The sequence below is a fragment of the Podarcis liolepis genome (genome assembly GCF_965112155.1).
Source record: "Podarcis liolepis genome assembly, chromosome: 6".
Classification (NCBI taxonomy): domain Eukaryota; kingdom Metazoa; phylum Chordata; class Lepidosauria; order Squamata; family Lacertidae; genus Podarcis; species Podarcis liolepis.
The window spans coordinates 13759032-13780823 of NC_139559.1; the positions used below are offsets into that span (position 1 = coordinate 13759032).

The 21792-nt window shown below is 43.3% G+C and overlaps 2 protein-coding genes across 7 annotated transcripts in view; one reads left to right on the plus strand and one right to left on the minus strand.

The window, feature by feature from the left end:
* Nucleotides 1-21792, minus strand: part of EDN3 (endothelin 3) — a 527748-nt gene that overhangs the window by 149060 nt on the left and 356896 nt on the right. The window lies entirely within an intron of this gene.
* Nucleotides 2330-21044, plus strand: LOC310708810 (aurora kinase C-like). 6 transcript variants are annotated; one of them, XM_083507660.1, is made up of 10 exons: nucleotides 2330-2702; nucleotides 5584-5754; nucleotides 11087-11156; nucleotides 11604-11679; nucleotides 15173-15242; nucleotides 15811-16002; nucleotides 17277-17415; nucleotides 18981-19129; nucleotides 19321-19495; nucleotides 20446-21044. In XM_083507660.1, exons 2-10 carry the CDS (start codon nucleotides 5717-5719, stop codon nucleotides 20617-20619), a joined length of 1083 nt encoding a protein of 360 aa, XP_083363786.1. In that variant the 5' UTR covers nucleotides 2330-2702; nucleotides 5584-5716; the 3' UTR covers nucleotides 20620-21044. The 6 variants fall into 6 exon arrangements, with proteins under 6 accessions (XP_083363786.1, XP_083363785.1, XP_083363787.1 ...); XM_083507659.1 differs by lacking the exon at nucleotides 5584-5754; XM_083507661.1 differs by lacking the exon at nucleotides 2330-2702 and having other exon boundaries at nucleotides 4498-5754.

Below are 21792 nucleotides of genomic sequence, written 5' to 3' on the forward strand. Positions count from 1 at the left end.
CCCCCCCAGTGTTTGTGGTGGTGGTCCCCGCAGGCGGACGTGGGGAGCGCCTGGGTGGCTGCACTCCAAAGCAGTTCTGCGCTCTGCTGGGGAGGCCACGCATTGGCTACAAGCCATGGAAAGTAAACAGCTGCCGCCTCGTCTTCCCTCACGCGGGGAAAAGAACATTTTTGCTTGAGTGGCGCTGGCCTGACAGCATGGCCAGCGGCTTTTCCCTTTACCCACACATGCACACATGGTCTCCAGGGCTGACAGGAATGGTGCGCTTACCTCAGCCCCCCACCCCGCCTTACGAGAGAAATACTAACTGTCGACGCATAAAACGCAAAGGAAGCAGCGTGGGTGTATAAGGGAACACCCCCCCCATCACTTTTTTTCCTCAATTTTTTTTGTTGATTTTCCACATTTATCACAAAAAATAACATAACAAAACACACAACAAAGAAAAACACATTACACTACAATAAACTAAACACAAAGAAAAATTGTTTCTTCAAATACCTAATTCTCATTACATTGATAACTGACTTCCTCAAATCCCCTCTAACTGAATTTCATTATATCACCTATATAACAGTTATCCAAATTCATATTTCTAATAATACCCCCAAATCACATTTGGGCAACGTTGGGGTTGGTCCCAATAAGGTTTTTTGCCAAAAATGTGGGTCATAATCATGGCAACATATAGTCCGGCCCCCCACAAGGTCTGAGGGACAGTGGACCGGCCCCCTGATGAAAAGGTTTGCTGACCCCTGTTCCAGATCTAGTCAATATTCTGTCTCATCAACCCCAACCAGCATGGTCAATGGACAGAGATGATGGGAACTGCAGTCCAACCACACCTGGGGAGTCACAAGCTCCCTATCCTTTCAATAAATTTCGGTCTACACGAAGAAGAGAGAACTGGGCATTTTTAAACAGGCTTTCCTTCCAGAAAGGGCTAGACTCTGCCTTCAAAAGGACACACATCACTCCATCTGGGGATCATCTGCGTGCAGAATTTGAACATTAAAAATGTTTCACCACAGATGTTTCTTCCACCATATGTTCCTTACATCTACTGAAGAAAATGCAACATCTTGAAAGGATTGCAACAGCCAAACAAGTGTAATTTATTACTTTTATTTGAATTGCCTGCAACAGAAGAAAAACACGCCTACAAGAATGCAGGCTACAAAACCAACAGCTCATGATTGGCGTTTTTAAAAACAATTTTAAAAATGTTGAAGCCAATGGGAAGGAAACAGATTAGACACACAGCTATGTTTTTCCAAAGCAAACTTTTCCAAAGCAAACCCATCCCAGTATTTTTATAATGACTTCTGAATCATGTTCTTTTTCACATTGTTTGATGATTGGTAATCATCATCATCATCATCATCATCATCTGTCCCATCTTGCCTTCCATCAGCCTTCAGAACCAACTGATGATATCCTGTATAAAGACACAGATTTATATGCTGGTTTTGCATTTACACAAAATTTAAGATAAAATTGTGTGGAACTGCCAAGAAGAGGAAATATTCTGATAAACTATACAGAAGTTGTTGTTGTTGTTTAGTCGTTTAGTCGTGTCCGACTCTTCGTGACCCCATGGACCAGAGCACACCAGGCATTCCTGTCTTCCACTGCCTCCCGCAGTTTGGTCAAACTCATGTTTGTAGCTTCGAGAACACTGTCCAACCATCTCATCCTCTGTTGTCCCCTTCTCCTTGTGTCCTCAATCTTTCCCAACAGAAAGTTGTTAGTAAAACAGAAGTTAGTAAAACGCAAACCTGCCTTTCAAAGAGCAGGTTTGCTGCTGCTGCTGCTGCTATTAAACAAAACATTAATGTGTTTTAAAATACCAGTCCTTCTGCTCAATCACAACTGCCCCAATGAGTGTGAGCGTACCTTACTCCTTCCCACCCTCCAGATCACATGTGACTTTGTGTGTGTGTGTGAGAGAGAGAGAGGGGGGGGGAGAGAGAGAGATGATGATGCCTTACTGAGTACTTTGCCCTCACAAGTTGATTTACAAAGCATGAAAACACAATTACCCCCCCAAAAAAACAAAAAACAGCAATCCTGCAGCAGCTAAAGGTTTTATTTTTCAAGTACAGCCCAATTCACCCCAATGTATAAATAAATGTGTCTTCAGAGTGGCATTTAAAAAATGACCAACAGGAGTTATACAGTGGTACCTCGGGTTAAGAACTTAATTCGTTCTTAACCAGAAACTGTTCTTAACCTGAGGTACCACTTTAGCTAATGGGGCCTGAAGCAAAGTTCTTAACCCGAGGTACTATTTCTGGGTTAGCAGAGTCTGTAACCTGAAGCATCTATAATCTGAAGTACCACTGTATATTATTTACCCTCCCACCAGAGTGGTACTTATTTATCTACTTCCACTTTGAAGTGCTTTCGAATTACCGTACTAGGTTGGCAGGAGCTGGAACCAAGCAACAGGAGATCAGCCTGTTGCGGGGATTCGAACTGCCGACCTTCTGATCAGCAAGCCCTAGGCTCTGTGGTTTAACCCACAGCGCCACCCGCATCCCTTTTCTTAGTCTGCCTTAGTCTATTCTTAGCCTTAGTCTGTCTCAAACTGCCGTCTTCCTTTTCACCCACAGACAGCCTGATGACATCAGCCTCAGCGGAGGGATGGCAAATCTTGATTCCCAAAAGTCTCTCTCCTTCCCAAAGAGTTTCCTAATATGGTTACTTCCCATAGCAACATATTGCCTGTACTGTAGTGTACTTGGATAACTACTTAAGTCCAAAACAGCTATCTTTGCCTAACGAAAGATGTGCTGGACCAGGCCTGTCCATATCGAGCCTATTACCCTTCTCATAACAACATAATTCATGTTCTCCTTGGTTGCTGCTCTAGTGGGGGTCTAGCTGCCTCCCTAGTCCTCGCTATTATTTTCTTGTCGTGCACCAGAATAAAGATCATCTCCGCTTGCAGGAACAGGATGGGAGAAGACATGGCACCTCTTGATCTACCTCTCGTCTTCCTTTTTCTAACATTGGCTGTGACAGTGCGAACTCAGCAGTTGCCAGACGCTGCCCTTGGCGCAGCGAACACGTTCTGACAGCCACTTAGAGCAGCAGGCTGGCACCTCTGTCCGTGGGTGGCTCTATTCCCCAGCCGAAGCCAGAGCCAGCTGTTTCTGTTAGGTTCCGCTCAAATAAAAGAGCAACTTCTGTACAGATTGTTGGCAGCGTGGAATGTGCATTCAGCTCATAACAGCAGCACAGGAACTTTACTGGAGCAAAGAAAAAACTAAATGAAAAACTCTGCCTGTCTATGAGGATGCAGACCTAACTGAACCCAATGACCTCCATACGCCACTCAAGTATGCTCCAAAAACTGCACCAAAAACGCTTGTGAGTTTTCTCACATCTTCCTTCACATTCCTTCCGCTGCAAGAATATCTCACTTTTCAAACCGCTGTACTTGTCCGGCATGAGGTCGCATAGAGCAGGTTATCTTGAACCTCTTCAAGAACCAGGACCTACTTTTAACCCAAACATGCCTTTTGGGGGACCCATTTCTTAATATTTTGCCATGTTTTTGCATGGTGGTCATGCTCCTGTTGCAGCCCAGCTTAAAGATGTTGGCTATTTACAGTTTAGTTGCACTGCAGAAAGCTTGCTGGGGAGACCACGCATTACAAGGAACTCAAAAATAACTTTAACAAGCTTTTAATAACAAAAACAAAAGCTCCTTTTTTACACTAAACATATCAGAAAGCATGACCCATCCACCAACACAACCCCCAGGGTACTGAGAGAGCTAGGTGCTGCTCTTTATATACTATACCCAATTCCTGACACAGCTTAATTAACACAACTTAGCAGCACCTGCTATACTGTTTCACAGCTGTAAACCTGGGTCACTTTATTTGCTCTGGCCCTTAAAGACATACACATCTTGTGGAACAGTAATGAACCTTCAGATTTAAAGAGACCATTCAACAGTATCAGGCTGCAGGCCGCTAGTGAGTCTCAACCCACCAGATGAAGACCAGTGACATACAGCCACCCAAGAGCTCTTCCAGATATCCTTTGCATTGTGCATTCATTGTGATCTGTGCTCATCATGGTATCAAGGCAGTTATACACAGTTCTGTTTTCAATATAGCTGGCAGCTACAGAAGTTTCAGGGCAGACATACTATTTTGTTTATAATCAGTGTCCACCAGTTACTTCCTGTTGAAATCTTGCTATTTTTCATGCCCCAAAAGTTCCAGCTTTTTTTTTTTAACCGCTTTTGTTGCTTATAGAAGCATAGAATTACAGAGTTGAAAAGTACCATTGTTGGTCATCTCGTCCAGCCCACTGCAATGCAGGAATCTTGCCCACAACCATATTATTATTATTATTATTATTATTAGCCGTATTTCAAACAATGAAAATCCAGACAGAAAATTTGTTGAGCTTTTCTTTTGGAGCCTTTTGATTTTGGGGGCCAAATACTTTTTTTTTAGTATTGCCCCCCCCCAAATGCTGTTTTCCAGCTATTTTTATGGGGAAATGGCACTGCAAATGAGAAATGCCAGAGATATTAATTAAGAAGGCAAGGGATAAGGGGGAAAGAGGAATAGTTTTAAAACGCCACGATCCCTTCCTTACCCAGATTCCATTTTAGGGTTTATTCCTATCCCTACACACTTAGTAAGTTCCATTCAACTCAGTAGGATTTGCTTCTGAGCAGATATGCCTAGGATTGCATTGTAAATATCTGAATAATTCAGGGCTTATATTAAATGAAACAGTGGGAGAGTCAAGATAGGATCTCTTGGTTTGTTTAAATTTAAAAGCAGCCATTCTAGGAGCTTGGCCTGGGATTAGATCAGGGCCATGACACTGAAAGCGGAGGCAGCTTTCCTTGTGCAGTTTCCCCAAATCTAACCGTCACACACACACCCTAAAAGCTTGCTATTTGTCCTACAGAACCAAAGCATGCAAGTACTCTGAATTAGCCCTAAAAATGAAAGCTCTTTATTTAAAAACAAAAATAAAAAAAGCAAATGAAATAGCAGAGGTGAAAATTAGGTGGTTCCCAAAAGGATTTCCCATGAAAGAAAAATCCAAATCTCCGCTCCCCCGCCGCATTCGACAATGTTTTTGTGTAGTTTTACTTTTAAGGGTATGTAGGATTTATTGGGACGCCAAATCCTGCTTCGATCTAGAGCACCATAAGATACTGACATTAGCCAATATCTGTTTTATAACTGTTATAAAACCGTTCCCAGCCAACAACGTTACAAAACGAGTTGGCTAAGACTGAAGAGTCATTCTGGGCAGAATGTGGTATGATAGTTGATGAACAGCTATAAATAATGGCAAGCCACTAGTTATCAGTCCAACAGTGGCTTTCCACAATTAATTATGTCCGTCCTGCGCCATTCACAGCACTGTTCTGCCCCCTGGTGGAGAACACTCCATGAGGCCACGTTCAAATGAAGCCATAAATTAACACAGGATGGATACAGTTTTAGCTGAAGCCCTTTTGAAAGGTGATTGCATACACAATGCATACCCGTTCCACTTTTGCCCTTGAAAAACAGGAGTTGCACTTTTTTCTTGTAGAGTTTCAAAAACCTCTAAAATCTGTTTGACCAGAACCAACAGAGGGCATAAAGAATTTGAGCTGTCTCAAACCAAAACGATTTTCTAACTGCAAGCCTGAGAAATTACATACTGGAATGCTGCTCTAGACCACATGTGCTGCCATGGCCCTGCAATTGATTACTCTTACAAGTGAGTCCCATAGAGTTCAATTGGACTTACTCTCTAGTAAGCTTGTTCACAACTGCTACCTTGCCTCCAGGGCCTGCCCAATGCGTTTTGGTGCCTGAGACAAACCACAAAACCCACACCCACCATGCAACCTGACTAGGACATTTTCCATGTTTGTACAGCACCAGTCACTCACCAGCTCCCAGCAGGGCAGTGGTCATGGATGACTTGACTCTGCAGAGTCAGTGTTGTGTAGTGTTTAGACTAGGGCCTGAGAGACCAGACTGCAAATCCCCACTCAGCCATGCTGTTCATTGGGTGACCTTGGGCCAGTTTCTTTCTTTCTTTCTTTCTTTCTTTCTTTCTTTCTTTCTTTCTTTCTTTCTTTCTTTCTTTCTCTCTCTCTCTCTCTCTCTCTCTCTCTCTCTCCCCCTCCCTCACACACACACACTTTGCCTTCACAGGATTGTTGTGAGAATTAAATTATGAGGGGCAGAACCCATGCACACCACCTAGAGCTCAAGGGATTAGAAAGTGGGGGCACATGAATGCAATAGATCCATTGTAGTCCTGTAATAGGGACGTGGGTGGCGCTGTGGGTTAAACCACAGAGCCTAGGACTTGCCGATCAGAAGGTTGGCAGTTCAAATCCCCGCAACGGGGTGACCTCCCGTTGCTCGGTCCCTGCTCCTGCCAACCTAGCACTTCGAAAGCATGTCAAAGTGCAAGTAGATAAATAGGTACCGCTCCGGCAGGAAGGTAAACGGCGTTTCCGTGCGCTGCTCTGGTTCGCCAGAAGTGGCTTAGTCATGCTGGCCACATGACCCAGAAGCTGTATGACGGCTCCCTCAGCCAATAAAGTGAGATGAGCGCCACAACCCCAGAGTCAGCCACGATTGGACCTAATGGTCAGGGGTCCCTTTACCTTTACCTTTAGTCCTGTAATATTTGAAATACGAAGTCAAGTGGAGGAGGTGACCAAGGCAAAAATCAAGGAAACAGGTGGTGGGAAGCAGAAGGAAGGCGAGAAAGTGAAAGGATGGGCAAGCAGAGGAGGAGATGGCAAGGTGGAAGAGGAGGCTGCTGCCCCACTTAGACTTTATAAGGCAGGATTGTCATAGGCACTGTGTGAAGCTGTGGCAGAAGTGGGCGGTAGCTTGCTGCTCTCTTATAGTCCTGCTGCTCTCTGGGAGCTTGGCGAATAGGCTTGCTGCTCTCATGGCACCTTGAGGACAAAGAAGGGAAGTAGCTATGGCAACCTCACCATGCAAAGCAGCATTGGGTCAGCAGCTTCCTTTTCTTCCTAAGTGCCACTTCTCTTGGGTACCGCCTGAGGCAGCTGCCGGTTCTGCTTGTCTCTTTTCTCTTGAACTGGAGGTCACACTGACACCTCACCTGGTTGTAAACTGCTTAGAAATCTTTGTTGGGTTCCTTTTTTATGTCCTTTTAGATTGAACAAATAAAGAATTCACCAGTGAATGCTAGGATTGCCAGCTTCACTGTCCCTGCTCTGCTGCCTTTAAGAACAACTTGACACACACAAATTTAGCAGATGAAGCTCTTCCTGGCTTCGGAAAAAGCTCCAGCTACTTACTTTCTGTTTGTCAGGCTTAAGCCGAGGCTCCAATACTTTGGCCACCTCATGAGAAGAGAAGACTCCCTGGAAAAGATCCTGATGTTGGGAAAGATGGAGGGCACAAGGAGAAGGGGACAACAGAGGACGAGATGGTTGGACAGTGTTCTCGAAGCTACCAGCATGAGTTTGACCAAACTGCGGGAGGCAGTGGAAGACAGGAGTGCCTGGCGTGCTCTGGTCCGTGGGGTCACGAAGAGTCGGACATGACTAAACGACTAAACACCAATAACAACAACAGTAGCAGGACCTGTTAAAACAATTGACAGCCCTATGCATGATGGAAACTCAAGCCGTTTAGCCTTAGAAGCCTTGGCACAGGAGCAGGGCCAGGGGAAAAAAACAAGTGGCAAATGTATTAATATCAGATCAAAGATTAGAGCCACATCTGTACACCATCAACATTTTATTAAAAAAAAACAGTACGTCTTTTAGCTCTGCTATGTTCTTTATTCATGAATTTGCCTTTTCCATACCCTCCAATATTTCTCCAATGAAAATAAGGATGTCCCATTCCATAATGATAATTTTACTATTTATACCCCCACACATCTCACTGGGTTGCCCCAGCCACTCAAGGCAGCTTCCAATGTATGTAAAAACATAATAAAACATTAAACATTTTAAAAAGAAACTTCCCTATACAGGATTGCTTTCAGATGGCTCAGGGGTCGGATAACTCCATACCCTCCAACATTTCTCCAATGAAAATAGGGACATCCTAAGGAAAAGTGGGACATTATGGGATCAAATCAGAAACTGAGATGGCTTCTCTGAACCAGAGACATCCCTGGAAAATAGGGTCACTTGGAGGGTCTGCTTTTCACATCTGTTCCATCCTATGCTAACTGATCTAATGAACCCTCCCAATTGTCCTTTGCAGAGCTGTAGAACAAGCAGCAAATTTGCATGTTCACCACTCACTCAGATGGACCTTTTAAAAAAATTGCTTTCAAGAATGAGGTTTGTGATGAGTCAGCAAAGATGATTAAATGCAAAGGACAGTTTCCCTGTACCTTTAAAAGTTGTAGAAGGTTGGGAGGGGGCCAGAATTACAGCTGCAGTTGCCCTCCGCACCCTTTTATGGTACATAAAAATTCTGTCATTTACGTAACAAGTGAAATAGGGGTGGGAACCTGTGACCTCTGAACAAAGTCATCACAGTCATGTTTGATTTACAGCTCTGGTAAAGAACATTCCATGCTTTGAGGCATTGCCACTGGTAGCTATATTATGAGTTTTATTTAAGGCAGGGCTGGGCAGCCACTGGTAGCTATATTATGAGTTTTATTTAAGGCAGGGCTGGGTGTTGTTAGACTCCCAACTTCCCTCTGCCCCGGCCAGGTATGTCCAACAGTCAGGCACAATGGGAGCTGTAGCTTCCCCATCCCTGTACAGTGGTACCTCGGGTTAAGTACTTACAGTGGTGCCTCGCAAGACAAAATTAATCCGTTCCGCGAGCCTCTTCGTCTTGCGGTTTTTTCGTCTTGCGAAGCACGGCTATTAGCGGCTTAGCGGCTATTAACGGCTTAGCGGCTTTAAGAAAAAGGAAACAAACTCACAAGAACTCGCAAGACGTTTCGTCTCGCAAAGCAAGCCCATAGGGAAATTCGTCTTGTGGAACGACTCAAAAAACGGAAAACTCTTTCATCTTGCGCGTTTTTCGTCTTGCAAGGCATTCGTCTTGCGAGGTACCACTGTAATTCGTTCCGGAGGTCCGTTCTTAACCTGAAACTGTTCATAACCTGAAGCACCACTTTAGCTAATGGGGCCTCCCGCTGCCGCCACGCCACCGGAGCATGATTTCTGTTCTCATCCTGAAGCAAAGTTCTTAACCCAAGGTACTATTTCTGGGTTATTGGAGTCTGTAACCTGAAGCGGATGTAACCCGAGGTACCACTGTATTAAAGGTGTTGGAGCCTTGAAACCCTTTGCACCTAGTTGTTCAACTCCCAGAAACTGTGTGACTTTAAGAATTGATCTTGGCTCTAGTATTTGCACCTGAATTCATTTGCAATGCAGAGGAGAAAGGCCTGAGCTGATAGGACAGTGACTGTAGAAAAAGCCTGCACCAAGGCTGCTACCGAAATCCTGCTTTTTTTCTGGAGTTCCAAAGAACTCTGCAAATTGGTTTGGTCTATTAGGTAATGAACTATGAATATAGGAGTTGCAGGGTGGGTGGGATGCTATGCCAAGTAACCTAGCTCAGTAGATTTTAAGAGAACAAGTACTTTCTGAAGGACATTAATTTAAAGATAATTGAATGCTTTCTAAATGATGCATTTTGAAAAGTTTTTGGTGCTGATATTTTGGCATAATTGCTTGTTTTATGTGATGGGCTTTCAATTACCTGGGATTAGACATCATTGCTCTAGTTCATGGGTAGGCAAACTAAGGCCCGGGAGCCGGATGCCGGCCCAATCACCTTCTAAATCCGGCCTGCGGACAGTCCAGGAATCAACATGTTTTTACATAAGTAGAATGTGTCTTTTTATTTAAAATGCAATTCTAGGTTCTTTGTGGGGCCTGCATGGTGTTTTTACATGAGTAGAATGTGTGCTTTTGTTTAAAATGCATCTCTGGGTTACTTGTGGAGCATAGGAATTTGTTCATTTATTTATTTTTTCAAAATATGGTCTGGTCCCCCACAAGGTCTGAGGGACAGTGGACCGCCCCCCCCCCGCTAAAAAAATTGCTGGCCCCCCCTCTCTAGTTGAACCAGTTCCCGTTCAACAAGGAGGGTGTATAAGCTGCTGGGGGTATTAACCAGATTCTCGCTCCCCATCCTGCCTCAGCTGATTTAAATGAGAAGGTAAATCAGTGGATTCCTGCTCCATACAACAATGCATTTCTACTCCATACAGGTACACCTGGTGCTTTCCTTTGTTGCAATTCCCAGAGTGATAGCAGTGTTGATGTAATGCAGCAAAAAAATAAAAGTGTTATGGAGATTGGCTGTAGCTCAGTGTTAGAATAACTGCTTTGAATGTAAAAGGTCTGAGAGTCTCTCCTAGGCAAAGGTGCCAGCTTCTCCAGAGGACTGAGAGGGCCCAATGCGATATTGTATAGAGCTAGGGGCAGAGCTGAACATCCTATGAAAACTGAGAGGAGCTGGCCCCCTCAAAAAATACTTTGGGGGGGGCAAAACTGCTTCAGTCCCTAGGAGTCATCAGCTTTTCCAAGGTATCTCCAAGGTAGCACTGGGAAAGACTTCCACCTGAAACCATGCAAAGACACTGCTGGTCAGTGTAGACTGGGTCTGGGCAATCTCAGGTATTTGTATGTATGGCCATCTTCTCCCCCCCCCCATGCTCCCATCTGACGCATATCTCTGATCTCAGGTGTAGGACAGGTAAAGGTGTGGCTCAAATGAACAAGTGGCAGCCTTAGAGTGAACTTCTGATTGCGTCTCTGCAAGCAGGAATAGGAACTGGAATTGGCAGCGCTTGCACTGAGCAGAACTAATCCCTGCCCAAAGTGGGGCTTCCATTTAGTAGGAATTGTGGTAGCGGGGCATAAATCAAAGCCAGGGCTACAAAGGAAGATTTTGGAATGCATTTAGAGGCTGCTCCCAGTTTTTCCTTTGAAGCTGAATCACCTAATGTCAAGTGACATGACATCAGGAGATTCGAAAACTGTCCTCAAAAACGTGTGTGATAATAAATTAGCAAGACTTTATTGTAAGATGCCACAAGACTTTTTTACTTTTTCCTTGTGTAGCTCCTTCTTCCTGCATTGGAAGCCCAACATAGCCTGTTGTGACAGTCAAAGCTCAGCTCAGGAAGAAATCGTAAGTTTTTGCTCTTTGCGTCTCAGGTTCTGAGGTGTATCGGGCCTTGCCCAAGTACCAAACTTCCAACATATAGCAACCCAAATTCCAGACAAGTTGGTGCAGGGGCATCCCTACCATTTGGCAAACTGAGACAGTCCCCCACAGTGGCAAATGCTGGGAGCAGGCAGAGGAAGCCTCCTGGGTATTCCTGTCTGGAGAACAGAGATGTCTGTACGCAACACAGCCTGCCTAGCCACACCCAAACCATCCAGTTGCCTCAAGTGCAGTGGATTATACTATCCGGTAATTAGTGCTTAAGTAAGATTCAATTGCCCCTGGGGAAGGTGTCTTAAGAAGAGCCCTGCTGGATCAAGCCAAAGTCCTATCCAGTCCAGCATCCTGTTTTCATAGGCAGCCAGATAATCTCTTGGTTCATCCTTTTATGCTTTTATTCCTAAAACAAAGATGGCCAGATCAGCAGTACAGCAGACACCTGTAAGAAAACAACTCAACAATGACAAAGGAAGATTGGAGCCAAAAGGTACGTTGCTTGCCGTTTTATACTGTATGTTGTTCTGCATCCCATTCACTTTTGACACAGAGCCATAGTCGGGTATCCTGGTAAGCTCTCTGGGCTGGCCTGATATATTTTGCTGTCAGAAGTGGAATAAGAAATGGAACCTTCCACCAATCAGTTGTACGCCAGAAGAGGGAGATGGCCTTATCGTGAGAGGCTTTCTGTTTTTTCCATCTTAGCAGAAGTTTATGCTTCTGTCTGAGGGAAACATATTCATTAATTAAGAGGGGTAAATTAGAGTTCCTATGTTTACTGTAAACTCTCTTCAGCTGGCTTTTAGCTTGCTTGCACTCTTTGTCGAACCACCTGGAAGATCCCACTGATCTTGATTTCAGTTCTCAAGTGGTCTTGCAACCTGTCATTCAAGATCTTAAATAAATCCATAGCCTCAGCAGCAGAGGTAGCTGAGATAATAGCAGTATGAATAGCCTTTAAGTCATCTGTATGAAGAAGGTGGGTCAGTGCTAGATTGAGTACTGGGGTCCACTTAATACTATTGCCTACAGTCACACCTAAGTTTGCATTACAGATTGAGTTTTGGGGGAAGAATTATTAAATACTGGACCTACTAGTACCATTATTAGAGGTAAATGATCGCTTTCAATATTATGGCCCACTTCCAACTCCATGACAAACTAATATGCAAATCGTGAGGTCGTAATATAATCTATCACACTGCTTCCATGCTTTGTAAAGTCGGTATATTCCCTGGGCCAATTGCCCTCTACCATACCATTTAATATTAGCAAGTCCCTCCGCCTTATAACTTGGGCTAAACAAAGCCCATGATCTTTAGACAGAAGGGAGGTACCTCTGGCAAAGTAAATATCTGGTTCCAGAATTTGATTGTAATGGGTGTACAGTACAAATTTACATTGTTGACTCCCATGTGTGCATTAAAATACCCTGCAATGATAAACACTGCAGTAGGACATAGGGATTTGATGGATTCTATATAATTTTCTAGTTGTGTCCAGATTTGCAGAGGGCCTTCTCGGTAGTGGCGCCCACCCTGTGGAACGCCCTCCCATCAGATGTCAAAGCGATAAATAACTACCTGACATTTAGAAGACATCTTAAGGCAGCCCTGTTCAGGGAAGTTTTTAATCTGTGATATTTTACTGTATTTTTTGTTTCTATGGAAGCCGCCCAGAGTGGCTGGGGAAACCCAGCCAGATGGGCGGGGTACAAATAATAAATTTATTATTATTATTATTATTATTATTATTATTATTATTATTATTATTATTACAGTAGTTTTGTTGTTGTTGACAAAGTGGTATGTAGACGTTAATCAGCATTAAACATACTTTCAGAACTATAACCAAGACAGCAGTTGCAAACGGGTTGCATGGAATCACGGCTGCTGTAGTTGCATTCAACTTTGTGGAGGAAACATGTTAGACCCCCACTAGCCCTACAACCTTTCGTTGAGGGAATGGCTGTCTGAGTGACATTTGTATCCATTAAGCAATATGGAGACATCTTGCCATGTTTCTTGTAGCAGAATCAATCAGTTGCATCAATGTCATGGCTGAAAAAGTTATTTCAGCACTTTGCAGCAGAGAATCCCATAAAAGTATCTCATTGGGGGCACAATAATAAATGAAATAATGAGCAATTTGCCTTTTCATGATACTCAAAATAAGCTTCCTGAGGTAACTGCCTCATTCTGCCTGAGCTTCCTCCACCTTATGATGCAACTTCCACCTCTCATCCCAGTAGGCCCCAAACTTTGTAGGAAAAGATGGCTTCCCTTGTGCTTCATGGGCAAGGAGCAAGATGAATTAGTTACTCCTTTCTTGAGAACCGTGTAGGAAATTTTAGGTCCACTCTTGCGTTTCTTGGCTCTGTTCCTTTTCTTCTGCTTCTTCATGTCTTCTTTAGGATATCTTTCTTCTGTCCTGCTTCCCAAGCGCATGGTTAAACTATGGAGTCCACTCCCACAAGAGGCTGTGATGGCCAGCAACTTGGATAGCATTAACAAAGGAAAAGACAGATTCAGGGAGGATAAGGCAATCAATGGCTCCTAACTCTGATGACTATGTTCAATCTCCACTGTTGGAGGCAGTAAGCTTCTGAATTCCAGTTGCTGGAAACTGCAGGAAGGGAGAGTACTGTTGCCCTCGGGTTCTGCTTGCAGGCTTCCTATAGAAAACAAGATGCTGAAACCGATGGCCTCATCCAGCACTCCTTGTGTTCTTAGTGCTGCAATTACTAGTTCTTTCCAGAACTGGAGATCTTTTTTCTGTCTTGATTGCTTTTATAATTCTCTAATTCTCTCCTCCTTTAGTACAAAATTACCGTATTTTTTGCACCACAACACTCACTTTTTTCCTCCTAGAAAGTAAGGGGAAATGTCTGTGCGTGTTATGGAGGGAATGCCTACGGGTGGCATGCCTACGGATTTTCCTCCTCTAAAAACTACATGCGTGTTATGGTCGGGTGAGTGTTATAGAGCGAAAAATACGGTATGTGCCAGTACACTGATTTCCTTATTGCTCCCTTCTCTCCTAAGCTGTGCTTTACGATAGCAATCCTGTAAGCAGAGAAACAACGGCATACCTTCCAGCATATTAACAGTAATGGTTGGTTTGTAATGCTTTTGTAAAACCACTGCAGTGCAATTTAGTGTTTCCTTGGGAGGCTTAAATCACCTTGGAGCCTCTTGCACTGTTAGTGGAGGAGAAACATTTGTAATTTAGATTTTTGCATTCACTTGATAAAGCTAATTGAAACAAGAACTCCTTAGTTGCTTATGTAGAAAAGCACCCTGAAAAGGGATGCTGAGTGTGAAGCAGCAAACATGGGCAACCTTTAGTCTTGGATTGCTTTTATAAAGCTATGTCACTATGTGTGTATGTGTTTTTATTGTAGGCAGAGCAACTATGAGTGGTAGTCATGGAATGGGTGGAGATCGTCACACCTTTCTGCTGATAATTTCCAACGTGCTTGTTTTCTTCTTAGTGAATGATTTTGTGTATTTCTGTTTGTAGTTATATAGAGCTTTAGGTATGATGGCGAGTTACATAAGCAAGTTTGCCCCCCTCCCAAATGGAGGAATATAATTCTTAAATTATGCTAGTTAAGGACAAACAAAAGCGGTTCAATTATATAGTTTGAACAGCTTTTGAAAAAGTACTTGTTAAGTATACAGTGGACCCTCTAGTTACGTACCACTCTGGATATGGAACTTTCAGGTTACGAACGTGGGAAACCAGAAAGTGTATACTTCCAGGTTTTGCCACATGCACATTCAATCATGCCATGCGTGTGCGCAGAAGCAGCACCTCTGACTATGGACTTTTCAGGTTGTGGACCGACCCCTGGAATGAATTTAATTCGTATCCGGAGGGTCCACTGTACAGCAATTCAGTTACATGAAAAGTACTTTAACTAGATCTATAACTACTGCCCATCACATCATGCCTCTAAGTTGCTGCAATTGTTGTTGCAGAAGAAAATGCATCTCAAGAAAATGCATCTCAAGCAAATGCCAAACGTGACTCTGGTTCTCTGCTTCCCAGGTAACTATTTAAAAGTGTCTGGTGATGACTATTACACTGAAGGAATCTTCTGCCATGTTGCAGTTAAGAATGGCTTTGATACCGCATTAGAAACTAAGTGTGTGTATCCTGTACACACATCATGCTTTTTTCTGTGGTTCTGTACCTTTTGTCAACCTTTGCCTTTCTTCTAGTTTCTTTACAGGTGCAATATATTGATGGATGTTTGTTTAATCTTCTCAGTGGCATATTTGAATCATAATGCTCCTGATCAGTCATAAGAAAACTGCTTTGCATTTACGTGTCAGTCTACTCCAGCATGTCCTGCTTGGACTACCTCTGACACCTCTGCCCAAGTCTTCAGAGTTCTCCCCCTTTACATGCTACGCACCTGCGCAGATGATGCGAGCATGGTCACTGAGCGCATTGGCCAACCTGCCCCTGAGCACATTCACATGGGTCCATCATCTTGGACAGCAGCAGTGCTACATCAGAGATGGGGATTATCCAGATATTATCATGCTGGTAAAGGAAATGTATGGTTCTCTTGGTTTAGTAATTGATTTTAACTGCCCCCTTTGATTTACAGGAAAATGTGGGGCACCTCAGACTTTGAATTTGGCAAGCCACTTGGCAAGGGGAGATTTGGAGCGGTGTACTTGGCCCGGGAGAAAAAAACTCACTTCATCTTGGCCTTGAAAGTCATTTTCAAATCATTGCTGGAAAAATCTCAGCTAGAGCACCAGCTCAGAAGAGAAATAGAAATCTTAAGTCACCTCAGGTAAAGCAACTGAATGCAGAGGCAGCTGCCTCATACAGAATCAGACCATTGGATAGCCATCTGTCATGGATGCTTTAGCTGAGATGCATTGCAGGGGGTTGGAGTTGGTGACCCTTGGGGTCCCTCCCAACTCTATGATTGGTTCATCCAGTACTATGTCTGTGTTAACTGGCAGCAGCTCTGAAGTTTCAGACAGTAGTCTTTCCTGGCATCACCTGAAGATGCTAGGCACTGATTTTTTAATGTATCTTCCCCCATCCCCTTTTGTTTTAATGTATCTGTGTGGTTTGGTGAGTTGGTTGGTTGTAAGTCACTTTGTGTTTCTGTTATGTACTGAGTTGAATAGGATCCAAACTGCAGCAGTCTGATTGGTCCTAGAACAATAGGATCCAAATTGCAGCAGTCTGATTGGTCCTAGAACAATAGGATTCAGAATGCAGCAGTCTGATTGGTCCAAGAACAATGCAGCAGTATGATTGGTTGGCAGGAACCACCCAATCATACTCCAGATACAAGTGAATCCACAACCTTATTGGCTTACAGTAGAATTCCAGAATTAACCAATCATGTGCAGCCCATTGTGTAAATAATGTATATAAAGCAGATACTTTGAGGGGACTTTCATTCATTCCTCCTCACCACTATGAGCTGAATAAAGAGCATGAAATCACTTTGCGACTCTGAGTATATTTCAGTTTCCTTGGGCAAGATAAAGTGGCTAACAAATTTAATTAAATTATCAGCATCAGCATCATAACAGCTACAAGGTAGGGCCTTCTGCATGCAGTGCAGATGCTTACCACTGAGCTAAGGAACCTTGCTATGGTTGAGCATGTTGAGGAATTATAGTCCATCAGGATCTAGAGGGCCACGCGGTCTGCATACCTGCTCTGTGCTAAATCTGTCAAAACGTGGAAAGCCTCATTATCACCTCTGAAACATTGTGTAGATGTTATATAGTCCAAAACATCTGGAGGACACCAGGTTGGTGCAACCCATGGTTGCCGCTGCAATCTTATGCCCGCCACCTGCCTACGAGTAAGCCCCACTGAACATAATTGAGATTTGCTTCCAAGGGAGCATGCATTGATTGATCCAAATGCAACTTGTATCTCAATAGTATTTTCTTCCTGGATGGGGCAATTTGGGTATCTGCTTAGTACATTCATTTGTAGACCTTGTATACTTTGTCTACCTATCACAGTGGCTTACTTCTTATGTGACCTAAACCACAGGTCCTCTCCTTTTTTCCTTTAAACAAAAAAACTGCCTAGACACCCAAATATCTTAAGGATGTATAACTACTTCCATGACCAGACCCGGGTTTTTCTCATGTTGGAATATGCTCCAGGAGGAGAACTGTACAAGGAGCTACAGAAGAAAACATACTTTGATGACATCAGAACAGCCACTGTGAGTACAAATGCAAAGGCTACTGTTCTACACAAGGAGCTGGCTGGAGATGAAGTAATGCAAAACATAGAACATATGGCTGGTGAGCTTGGAGTAGTCAATATTTATTGGCGGGGCAGCCTTTCCCGTTTTGCCACCTGAGGATTCAGTCACCCGAGGCCGCTGCTTCAGTCCACCTCACGGGTGAGCCAACCCTCTTTGTTGGCCTAATGCGCCTCAGAGGGTGTAGATGTTCCTTAAAGAAAACCTGGTAGGTAAATGTATTGTGAGGAGAGCAAAGCCAAGCCCATTTATGTGTGTCTGTCTGTGTCGTCTTCTGATTTGGTTCTACAGCTGCAAACCAACATACCATCTATGATGTTGAAGCAGCTTTGACTGGCCCCAAACATTGTGAAATAACCAAGCCATGGCTTTCAGAGATGGAGAAGGACATTTGGGCATAAAGAATGATATAGCCCATTGCACCAGTGCTTAAGGTCCAGCCTGTTAGCATATGGCGTTTTTATGCAACAGCAGAAGTTGCCTTTAGTGAGAGTCTTTGATTGGAGCATGCCTTTCATTGGAAGGTAATCAGATTGAGGTGGAGTATAAAATAAGAAAGCTTATGCTTATTAACAGAAGGACATTCTGGAAAGGAAAGAATTCTATAGTCCTAGCTAACTAACTAGTTGGAGAAACAAAGAAGCCATACTTGCCCCTTTGCTCTCAGAAGATACATCAAGGATGGCCTCATACTCAATGCAAGTGTGAGAAAGAAGTTGTAAACAGGATGCAACCTAAAATGTATCAATCTAAACTGTAAAGGATATGGAGGTTAGCAAAGAGGTTAAAAGTACAGGGATAGTCTGGGAATCTGTAAGTCCTTTTATCTGTTCAAACTCCATACAAACCTCTTTCTGCAAGCTGAGTTGCACCCAAACTTCAGACACAGCAGACTTTAAGGTCATCCCCTGTGACCACAGATTTAAGTTTCTTATGACTTTGTTTCAGTTGAAGAAGTGGACTAAAGAGATTCCTTTTGAGAAGAGGGGGTGCATTGAATTTAATATTTACTTCCAGACCCCATTAGTTGTTCTCCAAATGAATTTCTAGCCTAAGGATGAGAATCGCCAAAAGCCACATTATCTTGGCTGGGGGGGGGGGGGAGAGGTTAGAGTGTGCCTACCAGTGACAGGTGGAGCCAAATCACAAGTGGGTGGGGTCAGAGCATCATGTGCAATGGTCAAGTACCTTACGCCATGGGATGAAATACAGCCCTCCAGGCCTCACTATTTTGCCCTTGTAACTCTCCTGTGCAACGCCCTATTCCAGGGATTTTTTTTCTGCTACAGACACAATGGTTGGCCAATCAGCGCTGTGTAAACCCAACTCTTTCTACAGTGGGAAAACCATAAGTTTTCTCCCCAGACTCATAGAGGAAACCTTATTGTGCATTACAGTAGCAGTGAGTGCACTTTTAATCCAGTCTCACTGCTAAATTTATGTACAGTTGCATGCAGTCTTGGTTAACAGCCAGAATTAACTTACCTCCTTTTTTTTATTTTCTGCGCATCATACATCTACAGTATATGGAAGAAATATCTGATGCTCTGATGTACTGCCATGCTCTAAAAGTGATCCATAGAGATATTAAGCCAGAAAACCTCCTGTTAGGATTAAGAGGGGAGCTGAAGTTGGCAGACTTTGGATGGTCAGTGCATGCTCCATCACTTAGGTATGTATACATATATATTTTTAAGAATTCAATACTGTTGGGAAGAGTCATGTGAGCAAAAAAATTCACCTGCTAAATTTCTATTTGGCAACTGTGAAATGCAGAATGTGTCCTGTTAAAAGTGAACCTATTTTAAACTGGATTTCAACTGGCAATTTTAAACTGAACCCATTTATTTTTTAAAAAAATAGGAGGACAACATTCTGTGGCACTGCAGACTACCTTGCTCCAGAAATGATAGAGGGGAGTCCACACAGTGAGAATGTCGATGTGTGGTGCGTTGGTGTCCTTTGTTACGAGTGTCTTGCAGGATATGCACCATTTGAAGCACCAACACAGATGGAGACTTTCAGAAGAATAAAAGATGTATGTTCTTCTGAACAAAAAGCTTTGAGAGTAAATGGAATTTGCAATCTACAGCTTGAAACTTGGGCCCAAATCTTGGTGGTTTATCCTTGAATAGGCACATTAGGTTATAGCATCAAGCTTAAGAGCCATGAGCCAGGATGGCTAACCCACAATCAAGATCTGCCCCCACCCGCCAGATCATGTGGCCTGCCAACCCTTGATGCTTTTTCCTCAAAATCTAGTCAAGAGATAACATATTATTTAGAGCACACTTTTTAAAGGGCAGAGTGCTTAATCTTCCGATTAGGAAATAAAAGAGCCCCCAGCTGCCTTTTTACAAAAGTTCTTTGATCTCAGATCTTAGCACTAAGTGCCACAGAAGATGAGCCCTCTGCCTGCTCTTGAAAGAGTAAAAGGCAGGGTTTCCTCCCACCCACAACACTGGAGCGGAAAGAAATGTGTGTGTATACCAGAGTTCTGAGAGACTTCGTGTCTGGTGAGTGTGTGTGTACTGCTTGTTTAATGAATGCCCATGCCTAGTGTGTGGCTGCTGGTACATATACATGACCCGGAAAGCTGTCTGTGGACAAAGGCAAGCTCCCTCAGCCTGAAAGCAAGATGGGTGCCACAACCTCATCATTGCCTTTGACTGGACTTAACTGTCATGGGGTCCTTTACCTTTTTTTACCTTTTATACCCTGACCATAGCCCCACAGACATGTCGCCCTTTGAGGGATGGCAGTTAACATAACCCTATTTCTAGAGGTGCTGTACAAGGTACATAATTGACAAGGTCCTTGTCCAACAGTATGAGCATCTTAGGGAAAAGCTGATGTGCAGATAGGAAAGCTGCATGGGGGTGGAGAAGCAGATAAACTGGCACTAATGCATTCAACTTTTTTTAAAAAAGCAGAAGACACAACTAGCTTCATAAGAAAATGTAACTTAAAACATTCTTTTCTTCCAAGGTTAACTTTTCATTCCCTTCTTGGGTGTCAGATGGAGCCAAGGACCTAATATCCAAAGTACTCAACCGTACACCTTCCCTGCGGCTTCCCTTGAAAGAAATAATAGCGCACCCATGGGTTAAGACCAACTCTAGGAGAATCTTGCCACCTGTCTACAATGAAACAGAAGAGTAAATGCCTCTGTATATCCAGAAGGCTGTTGATTACTCCACATGTGCATCTGTCTTTTTAGATAGTTGGCTGCAATGTCAGACAGCAGGTGAACCAGAATATCAACCTTCTGCTTTCTGCTAAACCAGGTGTGAGAAGCCAGTGCCCCAGCAGCTGATGTTGGAATCCATCTCCTATCTTCCCTGACCGTCGGCCATACTGACTAGAGATGGGAGTTGGAGTCTAACAACATCTGGAAGGCCACAAGTTCCCATCCCTCCTAAACCACTCTTTTACAAAGAATTATTGTCACTACTTAGCTTGTAAATTTACTGTTAACTGTGGAACTTTTATGAACTGATATAATGAGGAAGAAAAAAAGCTAAACTTTGTATAATTTTAAACTTTGTATAATTTTAAAGAAATAAACACTTGCTAATGAATCTCAATCTAGCTGCAAGTTGGAAAGATGGTCCAGAGCTAATGTTTAAGTATGCAGAGCTTTCTCAGGATCGCTATGTTGAAGAATTGATGTCGAAGCACATACAGTGGTACCTCGGGTTACATATGCTTCAGGTTACATATGCTTCAGGTTACAGATTCCACTAACCCAGAAATATTACCTCAGGTTAAGGACTTTGCTTCAGGATGAGAACATAAATCGTGCTCCGGCAGCGTGGCAGCAGCAGGAGGCCCCATGAGCTAAAGTGGTGCTTCAGGTTAAGAACAGTTTCAGGTTAAGAACGGACCTCCGGAACTAATTAAGTACTTAACCCGAGGTACCAATGTTCCTTATTGTACTGCGGCCAACTCAAGTGTTTTAGTATTGAGAAAGCTTTCAAGTGCTCCAGAACACTTATGTCAGAATTAGATGTTCAGTTTTCAAGGAAAGGTGGAGGGTTCAAGATATAATGAAAAGGCCAAACATTTGCTTTGCGACAGTCTTAAGATGGAAGACACAAGGTGTTATGTGTATCTAGTTAGGACAGGTTGTACTAGGTGCAAAATGATTTCAGGTTCTATCAAGGGCTACTGCAACGGGACAATTGGCCACTCTTCCTTTGGAAATACAAAGCCAGCAGTAAATTGGATATTTACAAAAGTGAGAAGCAAAGAATCAGAAGGAAGAACTATTGGCTCCCTAAACCTAGATGTGTCTTTCAGTCATTTTCATTTTGTATGATCACCTTCTCTGGT